Raw genomic sequence first — 13,429 nt, 5'->3', positions numbered from 1 at the left:
CGGCTGGGTATGGAAGAGCCCAGCGCACTGCCAGAAGGTAGCTCATTGTTCTAAGTCATCTGACCAGACTCCCAGCAAAACACACACAAAAGCAAAACAGACTAAAGAGCATTTGTGTTTTCCACAACCATCCATTAGAGGAAAGAATTTATCAGACGTTAGTTTTATTAGGTGCGCTCTTTGAACAGAATCAAAATGAAAGGAACATATGTTATGCGTTTAATGCCCCCACATAAAATGTCTGGTTGTCAGTGGATTCTGGAGACAATAGGCCATGAAGAGGCCCAAATGATCTGGAAGAAACTGGTGTGGCCCCACCCTCATGTTATGTGTGCTGTAGATATTTAACTGGCATTGTAAGCACTCCCTGTTCTTATTATAGCTAAATGAGGCCACTGCCATCATTAAAAGCTTTCAGCCTAGAGGAAGTGCTCTGTCTTTTTTTGCAGTATGAAGGCATTGATTCCTTAGGTGATGGCATACGTTGTTACTCTGATTGCACATCACCTTGGGGGCAACCTGACTGAAAACACATGCTTTTTTTGTACGACTACTTTTCGTGCAGTTCCATATACACACTTCGCAGCTCCCAGACATCATAAGTCTAGTACTTGGAGGGAGGTGATGTGTAATCCTGCCTTCGCCAGAAAGCATTCAGCCTGATGTCACATCCATACAACATTTGGCTACGTTCAGGCAATTTGTATAATATAAGTTATCAGTAGTTGCCTTGTCATCATGTCCTTTTTTATGGTTTTTTTTGATTGCACAGTAATGCTTTTGTATTGTAACTACATAAACCCTACCCCAGCACATCTACGTACAAGGAGTACAGGCTTGATGTCATCATTGTAATTACACAGGTCGGAAGCTCTGATGTTTTCTATTAAGTAGAGCTTAAGTAGAGCACCTTACTGTAATAGAAGATATGTATGGTTCAGCATTTGTGTTCCATAGTCAGTTTATACACATCTATAAACTTTTAATGAGAGGAAAGTCCTGACACTTGTCTTTAACTATGCTTTTTCTCTTCTTGCCGAGTGAATGTGAAGGTAAGGACTGCTACCCTGTGCAGAATCGGTAGTGAGCACATCACGGTAAAATGTATTGATTCAGAACCCACCCAGCACAATGTTAGTCATGGAGATGTTAGAATGGTGCAGTTCTTACTGGAATTCATCCTTTGACTTTTACATGAACCTTTTATTGACTCTTCGCATGCCCGTGATTAACGCTCCCTTTAGCTGAGGTGGTTAACTTTGCCTTCGTGAGCGATGCTGGATTTAGTGTTAGTGCTCCAGAGGTCCTGTGCGGAAGAAAATAAGAAAGAGCTTTCATTTTAGCACAGCATTTGAACAGGACCACCAGCCGACAGTATTTCAGGCGAAATTGAAATGAGAGATTGAACCTCCAGTCTCTTTGGATAGTGTGCCAGATGGGATCATTAACTTATATCTGTTTGGGGTTAATCATTTGGAACGGTTAAGACTCACAAAAAAAGCTGAGATACCCTTTTTCCATTTCTTCAGCTCTCATTAACTGGTGACCTTTAGAGACTCTGCATTTTGCTCCAGACATATTTAAATGTACTGTGTCCCAGAGCTCGCTGGGAATCCTAGTGTAACGCACATAATCAGTAGAAGTGGAATAGTACTCTTCGTTCAGCAAAGATTGAACAATTAACTGTGTTTCAAAATTAGACTTGAGACACTCTGAATGGTCCTCTAGAATACTCCAGAAATCGGTCTTCTGCTGAAATATCGCAACAGTAGAAATTGTGCACGTTTTAACATTGTTTCTTAATCATGCCGGAACAGACTGCTTGGGATACAGTGTGAAATGACACAGGCTCGCGTGAGCCCAGAGTGTTGCCTTGACAATTTATGCCATTTTATTATGGTGGAGTATTTAATAAGCGTATCATTGTGAAGCTCTGTTTCCTTTGATTTGCGCCCTTATCAGATGAGTGCATTTAAAGACACTGCTCATATTGAAGATGCAAGGTCACCGAATACAGTGCAATAATTTTTTGGACTCATGGGCCAGAAAATAGTGCTTAGTGCATGTTAAGATATGCTATTGTGTATGATCATGGTTTGAACCACAGAAGATATGTTGGAATTTATTGTGTTATATTGTAGACTGAGGGCAAGTTGAGCGGAAATGTAGTACTTGGCTGCAGGATCTACTTGGACATTAGGACATAGAACGTAGGACCATAGCACGACGAATTGCATCAGGAACTAACGGATTCACAGGCCATGTACTCTGGCTGGCTCAGCTCTTCAATTAGGATCTCTAAAGGGTTAAGGCCATGGCTTGTGTATGAGGGTTTTTGTAGGGATTCTGAGGTCAGGAGCCACCAGTCTGTTTTTAATGATGTGTGGCTAGTGGGTCCACATGACCTCCATATTGAGGACAGAAGGGCTGTAACTATACAGGCAAACACCTAATTTCCAGGTGAAGGGTTAGGATCCCGCTTTACCGTGTACAGCAGATTTATGGCAACACTGTGGACTCCAGCAGGGTTAATGGAGAGCTGTGTATCATGAAGGAGACCCTCATCATGTCATTCCCTCTTTCTTACATGTCTAGAGAATAATAGCAAATATCTAGAAGCTGTAGAGTAAATTGTATTTGAGAGGAATCTAGTGGATGCAAACTCTTCTTATTGCTTTCATTCAGCAAAATTTAAGTGTATTAAAATGAAACTGATGTTTTCCATAAATGGAATAAAGGAAAAGTTCTGTCAGCACAGTGATCACATATCTGTTCATCATAGTTTCAACCAGTTTGCGTTCCTGTGTTATTCATCTAAGTGTTTCAGCAATGCAGAGCTGTAAGAAGCACATTTGAGTCATTTGATAAATATATTCGGCCCTGAAATAATTAAATTTAATTTACTGCTAGAATTCCCACCCACCCTTACAGCGTTGACTCTCCTTTTAAGTCATGCAAGCAGTTAAAGATGATAATTGGGTCATATATCTTAGGAGATTTGTATTCTGCATTGTGTATTGAGGAAAAGCAATGCACAGTACATTTCTGCTAAATATCTTTCTACTTCTGCTGATAACTTGAAAATACTGAATGCTTATATTCATTGTTATTTTTGCCTCGCTAGATGAGTCCCTTGAATAAATAACTGTTCTGTGGTTGTAAGGTTTTATTTCTTCAAGTCATGCATTTTGTGTATGTTTCTCTGCAAAGTGCTATGAACAGCAGAATGAAATGACCGCGCTCAACCCTCTGCTGCTTCCAGGTGTGAGTCCAGACTTGCCCAGACTTTACCCCCCGAAGAGGCGCCAGTCAACCGACCATACTGGTGTGACGGTGACCCCTCCATGCCGCTGCCCTTTGACTTGACGGACATCATCAGCCGAGTGGAGTCGCTCCTCTGGAAGTAAGAAGTTGATATACATTCCTGCATCCAGTTCTACACCTAAGTATTAAAAAAAATACTTTGCAGAATAATTTTGTTTGCATGGGCTTTGTTTTTTTGTTTTATCTTGGGTTTTTGTGCTCTTGTATTTCAAAAACACATCTATTGTTCTGAAACGTTCTGAGCAGTACAAGTCAAATTTATTTGTCCTAATTCTTTTGCCTTTGGGTACACAACATTTTTGGATCCGGAATTTTTTTTCTTTTTTCTACTGAAGACAAGAGCACAAGAAAACAAGAATAGATCTGAAAACTTGCCTCATGCTGTCATTCACATTTATAGCAGTTGTACCTTTGTCCTGATCCCGTATACTGTACCATGCTTCGCTGTTGCAATACGGATTGTAAGTGTTGTGCAGTGTGTGGCTTTCCATCATTATCAATTTGTTCTTACATGCCGAACGGTGCATGGGTACTGTACTGTACATTCACTAGTTCCAACCTGTGCTGTATAGCGCCGTCCGTGGTTTATCATCCCACCTCCTGACATTCGACACTGCAGGCCTTCATTTCACTCTCAAGTTTGTTCTACGCTTTTATGAATTTTAATCATTTTTTGGAATAAATAAATCAAAGTACTTCTGTAAGTGTAATAACACTTTTTTGCCTTCAGACATATGGGATATGAAGCACTTCTACCTTTTCAGTTACATGATTTTTTTAAAAAATTTTATCTTTTGAATTTGTGTTCATCCATCCATCCATCCATTTTCTTACCCGCTTGACCTACTCGGGTTGCGGTGGCAATTGGGAGAGCAGAGCAGCCCAGATGCCCCTGTCCCCCGCAACTTCCTCCACCTCAACCTGGGGGATCCCCAGCCGCTCCCAGGCCAACTGGGAGATATAATCCCTCCAGCAGGTTCTGGGCCAACCTCGGGGCCTTGTCCCAGTTGGCCGTGCCTGGGAGGCGCCCAGGGGGCATTCTTATCAGATGCCCGATCCACCTCAACTGGCTCCTCTCAATGTGGAGGAGTAGCGGCTTTAAACTGAATTCCTTCCGGTTAGCCGATCTCCTTACCCTCTCATGGATGGTGAGTCCCACCACCCTGCGGAGAAAACTCATTTCAGCTACTTGTATCCGTGATCTTATTCTCTCAGTCATTACCCAGAGTTCATGACCATAGGTGAGGGTAGGGACATAGATCGACCGGTAAATAGAGAGCTTTGCCTTATGGCTCAGCTCCCCCTTCAACACTACAGTCCGGTACAGCGACCGTGTTACTGCTGCCGCTGCTCCCAGTCTGCGGCCGATCTCACGCTCCCTTCTCCCCTCACTCGTGAACAAGACCCCAAGATACTTAAACTCCTCCACCTAGGGCAGATTTTCTCCCCTTACCTGAAGGGGGCATGCCATCCTTTTCTGTGAGAGAACCATGGACACAGATTTGGAAGTGCTGATCCTCATACCAATCGCTTCACACTCGGCTGCAAACTGTTCCAATGCTTGCTGAAGCCATCTGTGTGACAGTGCCAAAAGGACAACATCATCCACAAAAAGTAGAGACATCACCTTCCAGCCCCCACATAGAATGCCCTCCTGACCTCAACTGCGCCTTGATATCCTGTCCATGAAGACCACAAACAGGAGTGGAGACAAAGCACAACCTTGGCGGAGTCCAACACCGACATTGAACGAGCTTGACTTAATGCCAAGTATGCGGACACAGCTCTCACTCCGTGTGTACAAAGACCGAATGGCCCGCAGTAGTGGCCCCGACACTTCGTACTCCCGAAGCACCTCCCACAGAATTTCTCGGGGAACACAGTCATAGGCCTTCTCTAAGTCCACAAAACACATGTAGACTGGATTAGCAAACACCCATGCCCCCAGATAATTGAGAGGGCATGGGTGCTTGCTAATCCAGTCTACAGGTCCACTGTTCCACAGCCAGGATGGAATCCGCATTGTTCCTCTTCAATCTGAGGTTCAACTATCGGCCGGAGACTCCTCTCCAGCACCCCGGCATAGACTTTACCAGGGAGGCTGAGAAGTGTGATACCCCGATAGTTGGCACACACTCTCCGGTCCCCTTTCTTAAAGATAGGGTTCCACCACCCCAGTTTGCCAATCCAAAGGCACTGTCCCCGAGGTCCATGCAACATTCCAGAGGCGTGTCAACCATGACAGCCCTGCAACATCCAGGACCTTAAGCAGTTCCGGGCAAATCTCATCCATCCCCGGTGCTTTGCCACCGTGGAGCTTTCCAACTACCTCAGTGACTTCCACCAGGGAAATGGACTCTGATTCCCCGGAAGCCTCTGGCCGTATCTCTCGGGTTTAGGAGATCCTCAGAGTGCTCCTTCCACCTCGCAACAATATCCTCATTTGAGGTCAGAGTTTCTCCACCTTTAATGAGCACAGCTTGAGCGATGCTACTCTGACCCTTCCTGAGTCACCGGATGGTTCTACAGAAGCTGGCATTTGTGTTTATATTCCAACCAAAACAAATTCCTGCCAAAGTCTAGGTGATTTATTGATGAAGCAGGAACAAAAGTCTGTACATCCTTCTGATCCCCAGGGTGAAGCTCTGCACCTGCTCTTACTGCGTGTGACTGCATCACATGTTCTGTCACAGCCGACTTAGGGTGTGTCTGTGTGTTTTGTGTGTCCTGCACTTTGGATTCTTCTGAACGTCCCCTTTTCCAGCTCTTTTCCTCTGTCTCCTAGTGCTCAGCGGAAATCGGGTGCCAATCATCCCGTGGTCACTCGGCACAGCGGCTTCTTGACTGAAGTATCCTCACACATGCTCATTAGTTTATATTCAGTGAACATTTTCTTCACAGGATGAGTTGCAATAAGCGTATTTCTCACCTTGCACCTTTTTTGCCCCTCCACTCTTTTGAATGTTGCTTTCGACCAGCTTTGTTTTCCTCCTTTGGAGTGCTCGGCTCCGCTCTGCTTCACCCTCTGCCTGAACCTGGCGCACAAATCACTTGTCCGTGTTGCGAATTGCTGTGAAGATGGAGATCCCTGACTCTCATAATATGTCAATTGTTTTTCTGTCAGGCTTTGAAGGGGGCAGTTCCTACAACACACCTGTCCTCCTAAATGGATTCCCGAAGATAATGATCCGCCGTTAGACCATGTCCTTCCGCTCCGAGACATGCGGCCAACAGAGGATGTGCCATTCTCATCCTGAGCCTCAGCTCTGTTTGCTGGGGAGGTCTGGGGAAGTGCATGCTGAGGAGAGGACGAGAATGACACCACAAGTACAGCATTGTCAGTTTGCTCGCTTTTTCATTTTTCCATAGGTAGTGCAGTGACAAATATTATCATACCTGTGCCAAACATCCAGAATTGCTACCCAATATTTGTTTTCTTCCACTCCCATGTATCACATATGGCTTATTGTATCTTTACTGTGCAGATGTGTATTGTTTACCTAATTGCTTGTACTCATTCTGTGGGCCTTGGTGATATGAGTCTGCTCCAGCGTGAGAAGCCCTTCCTGCTCCTCTTGTCCCACCTGCCCTAAAGGGCCAGGGTGTCCCTCTAGGTGTAACCTGCTCATGTCTGATTGTTCACAAAAAGCTAAACTAAATGAAACCCCTTTTTAATTTGACTCATTTTCCTCCCGTCCCCGGTGGAAAAAGCACGACTTGCAGGCTAAAAATGGCCATTGTTCTGGCCAAATCATTCAGTATCATCCCAGTGTTCCCAGAGCCAACTGATCCTGTCTTTAGGAGGCTGTTGAGAGGAGCACTTAACAAAATGAGCGATATTTGAAGAATGAAAACCGCTCAAGAGTCAGAAAACTATGTGTGAACACTGTATGCTAGTGTTTTTGAGGTGTGACTGTGCATTGTGCTCGACATTCAGGCGGTCCTCCACGTTGTACTGAACTTTCAGTACATTTCGTATCTTCTTGCTCCCCAGCTTTCCACAGGTAGTCTGAAACTAGCCTTAGGCAGTGGTGAGGTGACCCTTTGGTTAGCCTGATCAGTAAGTTCCCCCAGTGTACTAAGCCCTCCGTGCACACGCTCCTCAGCTACACACAGCAGGGGCATCACAGACCTGGTTAGTGTCCCCCATCAGCTGTCCCTTCCTGAGCTGGACTCGGAGATGCCCGTCTCATAGCGACTGCCAGGTTGTTCCTGGATTCCTCCTCGACAAGCCTCATCACTCCTGGTTCTGCACCAGACACCGAGTAGTAAGAGAACTGTGTTTGTCCTCAAAGGAACACGTGACCAATGCTTTTATTTCTGTTTTGAGGAGTATTTCCTAGATGTGTTTCAGATGCTGTTTTTGTATCAGTGTCTCACTTGTGTCATTAGACAGAGCTTTTCATGGCTTGGGGAAGGATTTCACCATATGTGGTAAATTAACGCTTTCTCTCTTACGTTGAGCAATGCCAATGACACCAGAGCACTCTTGTTACCTAGCACCGAGCCCTTGCACTTCACAGTTGCTGTTGTTTTAGCTTTTTTAAGACTTACTAATGAATGGTGTTGAGAGATATTAATGTGAGAGATAGTACTGAAAATAATGTGAGTGGTAGCATCCTTTTAGACGGTAATGCAGATTGTAATGCAGAATGTATGCCTAGACTGTAATGTGTTGGATATCACACGTAAATGATTTTCTATTGGTTCTTGATGAAGTAGAATTTCCATATTGTAATAAGAATGCAAATAAATATTCCATGTTTTTTTCCCAGCTTTAATGGTTTCAGTTATTGAGTTACTCTTAAATCTTTTGTTTTCAAAGGAATGAAGATGGCTGCTGTATTCAGTTTTGGGATTTTGCTGCAGAACTTATTTGGGGAGGGAGGGAGGGGGGCATGAGTGTGTGTGTGTGTGTGTGTGTGTGTGTGTGTGTGTGTGTGTGTGTGTGTGTGTGTGTGTGTGAAGCATTAGCTGACTGAAGATAATGCAGGATTTATGACTTTGCTTATCAACTTCTGGGACATGCTGAAGGTGTATTTATTATTTAATTCAGAAGACTGTCATGTTTGCCTTCTCGGTGAATCTCATTTTAGACCATTTGTACAAAACTTCTCCAGTGCACATTTAGACAATTAAATCAGCAACATTTATCAGTGTAATGGTCTGACTTACAGTCGATTGGCCTGCTCTGTCACTGGCTATGCTCACAACCTGATGAATGGTAAGCCTTCCCAACAGCCACGTGTACAAATTGAAATTATTTACTGTATTTTCAGCCTGCTAAATCCTGCTAAGAAATTATTTATTTTTTTACAAGATGTGTATATGTTCATGAGCATATGTGCATGTGTGTGTATATGATCCTTTGTGTATATACTATGGTGTGCGTAGGTATGTGTATAGTGTGTTCCTGTATATACTGTGTGTGTGTTTCGGTGTGTACACATTTATACACACCCTTCATGAAACTGAGCAAAAATTTATGTATAAAATAAGCAACATATACAATGAGTTATAGTTTGGACTCAAAACATATGGAGAAGTCTTATATTTTTATTTTCACACAATTTTTCAAACCAAATGCGTTTTATTGAGTAGTACAATCTGTTCCTGCAAAACACGTTTCAAAATGATTCCCCCCCCCCCCCCACTTCAGTAAAGGAGGATAACAGCACTGAATGCCTTCTGATAAAGTATGACAAAGTTGGGGCACGCTTTTGGAGTGGTCTTATGGAGAGGCCACTCAGCTATGAAGAAGATTCTTGATACTCTTTGGTTTGTGCTTGTGGACTGGCCTCAACAAATCATTTCAGTTTTTGTACATGTTAATGATCCCTACACTGATGTTGATTTGCTCTGGTCCTGGATTTGTGATGACCCACTGACCGCTTGGGTGGTCTGGTGCTGTTTTCCTAGAGCCAAAATGTAGATGCCTCCCTAACTACAGGTCCCTCAGTGCACTGGGCCTTTCCCCATCTTCAGGTTTTCCTCTCCCTCCTAGTACTTAATTACAGAGCCTGTACACTGAGGGTCTCCCAAGTTGCTGGTCATCACTCTGAAACCCTAATGTACTGAGCTGAATTACTTAAGCACCCTGTGTCTGCCAGTGAGTTTTGAGAAAGTCAAACACTTTAAGACTGATCACAAAAAAATACTCTTGTTAGTAAATTTGCAGGCGTGCCATTCTGACATTTTCCTGCTTGCATTGATTGATGCAATGAGTGGGAGAATGTGTGACGAATTGTCTTTGCGTTCGTCAGGAGAGCTCAGAATGCCAACCTGACAACACAGTTGTGGAGGGGATGTTCAAGTATGCTTTGTCCTGGACGGGGTGAGTGAACATATTAAAATCACCGTCAGTTAGGTCAACAATAGGCTCAAGGAAGATAAAGTAGCCTGCTAGGTGCTGGGTGTGTTTGTGCTGCGTATTGGGGGCTGAGATATCTTGATTGTGTGCCCCGTGGTCAGCCTGGGGCTGGAGACACACACCCTGGATCAGCTTACAGGTGGAGGAGGGCTAGATAGCATGTGCACACTGGGGTCTCCCTTCAGCAGCTCTGCTGCGGCCAGTGATATGAGGTTAACCCTCAGTCAAATTGGGATTCAGTCCCTTTCGCATCATCCGTGCGTCTTTAGCCAGTTTAATTCTGAAAGCATTTGTAAACACAGGAACATAATTGTATCATGTCAATACATTAGACCTGATTAGCTTTACCAAGCACAAGCGTGAGTCCTAAAATGAAATAACTGGTTGTAAAACTACATCCAAGCGAGATTTTATGTAACGGGGGTTTGTTTTGCTCCGCATTGTTCCCTTATCAGTTAATGTTGTTTACCGCCTGCATAATGAACTTTCTTCAAAAGAATGGAATATATAATCAGAATAAAGCAGACAGACTTGAAAACCATAGCCTCTGAGATCAATCAGTTTTTTTAGAAGGAGCTGTTTTTTTTTTTTTTTTTTCTTATCATCTGCCAAAACAGCCCCAGAACCAGTTTTCAATGACAAACCATCCCTGAGTCAATTTCCTGCGTATTGGTTCCAGTGGTAGTAAATGCAGTTGTTTACGTCACGACGTAAATCAAGAGTTACTCTACTAGTAGAGTCACCTAGAAGGGAGCAGCTGTCATGTGGTGTGCCGAGCAGATGCGTTCATGCACTTGCCGCGCTTCCCCTTGTAGTGGACTTGGCTGCAGCGAGCAGTTAAGGGTCGTCTCCCGAGTGGCGTCATTTCTCAGATCTCGCCATCAGGAGTCGCTCTCCCGGACTCCTCTCCCCACCGCTGTCCGCAGCAGCAGCAGCCCCGCGGAGCCAGGCTCTGGCTCCCATCCGCTCTCATTTCAAATGTCTGCTCACATGCCGCGCTGCACCCCGACACCAGCGCTCCCCGGCGACCCGCATTTACATAATTACAGCTGTTTAGTTTCACAAGAAGATAGTAATACATCGAAGCATTTTTCAGCAGCGTTAGCAGTGGGTCCCCTTATTGGATGAGACAGAACTGCGCATTCCTTATTTTTCGCCAAGTCGTGCGGACAGCCAGGGATAATTGAGTCATCTGCATCTCATCTAAAATGGATGAAATTCTTGTTTAATATCACTGCCCTTTGCTCCTGCTCAGACTGAGGGGGAAAAAAAGACGGGGTTGGGGGGGGGTGTCGCACGCCTTGTTGCGGAAAAGAAGATAAATGTGAAAAACAGCCTTTAATTCCTCATTGCGTAGGACAGGCCTGACGTGCCGATTTAAAACTTAATCAGCCACGAGGAATTAGCGAGAACAAGCTGCTACACCTTGCTCCTTATTTACGGTGATCGTGTGTAATACATTTTTCACACACGTGCAAGATAAAAGACGCTATTAGGACAGTATTAAGATGCTCTGATAGCTGCCGCCGGCAGGAAAGGGTGCGATATATTCATTAGAGGAGATGTTCAACTTATCGGGCCCAACCTGAAGGCTGTCTGTGCCGGTGACATCTCCAACATGAACCTCTGGTACTGTGGTGGCATGCCTTGACTGACAGATCCTCAAATAAGCCCCGGAATAGCTCTCAACGGCGGCCCCCAAATAACTCAGATGTCAAATTACATCCAGAGGACTCTCTGACCCCTCCAGTGGCCTGGTAGATCTATTTATTTGGCTGTTTATTTATCTCAGTGTTTGCTTTAAATATTTGCTGAAGAAATATTGAATTTTTTGCCCCCCAGTCAAAGTCCTCATATTCAGTTTATAAAAAGGAGAGAAGATTGTTTATTTGGCTGTGAGAGATAGGGTGACTCTGCTGAGGGAGGTTCTGAGAGGGAGAAGGTCACCTCTTCTTTCAGTTTCTGCCTTGCGTCCGCTTCTCGCACTCCACTCGGCTGCTTCCTCTTGGCTCGCATCCGATGCCACGTTCCGGCTGAGATCGGCTGTCTTCCGGCCGTGGCGAAAGGGCCTCTTTCCTGCTCTCTGGCTTCTCCACCACACGCGCTTCATTGCGATGCGATTGATGCACCGTGATCGTCTTTGGTTGTAGCGCCACGGTGCCGCAGCTTTGTTAAGAGACAAAGGGAAGATGTTCCTGCGTTTCTTTCAGCAGCATTTACACGATTTTGTTTAGCTGACACCATCCTCCAAAGCACCTCGTAGTTTTATGCTACCGACAACGATTTACCCATCTACGCAACTGGGTCCTTTTTCTTGGAGCAAATCGGGGTAAGCACCTTGCTCAAGGGTACTACAGCTGGAGGTGGGATTCAAATCAGGACCCACAGCGGTACCGCCTGCCCCCGGTTACGCCCGAGTGTCTCGTTCAGCGTGTGGGAGCAAGTCTGCAGTTCAGAACCGCTGTGGGTGTCTTTGAATGTGCATTTCATTTCGAGGCGATAACAGGAATGTCACATTTGCCGGGGTTCATCGCTGCTTAAGCTAGATGCCACTGACCACCGTGTTCCTACTGTTCCCAGCTAATACTCTCCATCGCCTGAAAGTAAAACTGCCGTAATGCCACTGCAGTTTGTCAATACAGCCATTACTAGAATGCTTATGTTTATGAATGTCTAGTCAATCCTGCTCTTTTCCACAGGATCATCTCCACAGTCGCACCAAAACCAGGCTGCGGAAGCTGACGTATGACTTGTTGAAAAAGCCTTTATATCATAAGCCCATGCGTATTACACACTTAATGCTCCTGTCTAATGCCTCCACCCAGGCTATTGATTTCTATTTAAAGGACTGTGGTCAGTCAATACCATCCTTTCCTCACCATCCATCCTTATTTACTAATGAATAGAGTAGAGAGCATTGACGCTCTGGCTCGTGCCTATAAAAGCACACATGCTAATGAAGAGCGGTTGCTCTATAAATGGTGTAGCACTTTCCAGCTCAAGTGCATGGGATTCCAATCAAGATGATTACAGCACAGTTCCTGTTCTACACCAGAAGGCAGACAAAGGCTACCGCATTGCCGCTGTTACCGAGATTAACTTGTGGGTCTGCGCGCAGGGTCATTCTAGGTCATTTGTCACAAACGGTCACGAATGCATGTTTTTTCTGGTTTGTTATCATGATCAATAATGTATCACACAGATGGTGTCAGCTGGGGTGACATTCTTATTGCATTTATTTTTAAATCCATTAAATAATTAACCCGCGGCGCTTCCCGTTCTTATGTTACCGAGGAACATCTAAAAATCCCACTGGAAAATGTTGATAGTCAAGTTAAACGTTCTTCCTGTGTTCGTGTGGGCTCTCTCCGAGTTACCTACGATAATCCACAGGCTTCCTGTAGCGTTCACCTCAATTACGTGAGGTGTTTTTATCGAGTGCGTTTGCGCAAATGCTCCGTGATGGACTCGCGTCACCTCCAAGGCGTACCTTGCTTTGCTGTGTGCTTTGCAGCTCCGGATCTCAGAGACCCGGTGCAAGTAATGTTTAACTATAAACCACCTTCTATTCTCTAATACAGTAATATAATCTTTATTAATGGCTCAAAGAGTAATAGGAATTTTTGGGGCGAGATATTTAAATCAACATATTTAATGTTTTTTAAACAGCTGGTAACTGCTTTACTTACAGGGTGCTCTTAGCTGACTGATTTATTGCCGAAGTACAAAATAATC

At 44.6% G+C, this 13,429-nt stretch overlaps 1 protein-coding gene across 1 annotated transcript in view; it reads left to right on the top strand.

The window, feature by feature from the left end:
* fto (FTO alpha-ketoglutarate dependent dioxygenase) overlaps window positions 1-8,094 on the top strand; it is a 99,491-nt gene extending 91,397 nt beyond the window's left edge. The window contains exons 9-10 of the mRNA XM_018738965.1: window positions 3,263-3,403; window positions 6,449-8,094. Of these exons, the coding sequence (XP_018594481.1) occupies window positions 3,263-3,403; window positions 6,449-6,455 (148 nt within the window). The 3' untranslated portion in view covers window positions 6,456-8,094. The remainder of the gene's footprint in view (window positions 1-3,262; window positions 3,404-6,448) is intronic.
* The last annotated feature ends 5,335 nt before the right edge of the window (window positions 8,095-13,429 follow it).

The sequence above is a fragment of the Scleropages formosus genome, chromosome 7 (assembly GCF_900964775.1).
Source record: "Scleropages formosus chromosome 7, fSclFor1.1, whole genome shotgun sequence".
In the NCBI taxonomy this organism is placed as follows: domain Eukaryota; kingdom Metazoa; phylum Chordata; class Actinopteri; order Osteoglossiformes; family Osteoglossidae; genus Scleropages; species Scleropages formosus.
This window is presented reverse-complemented; position numbering and strand designations above follow the sequence as displayed.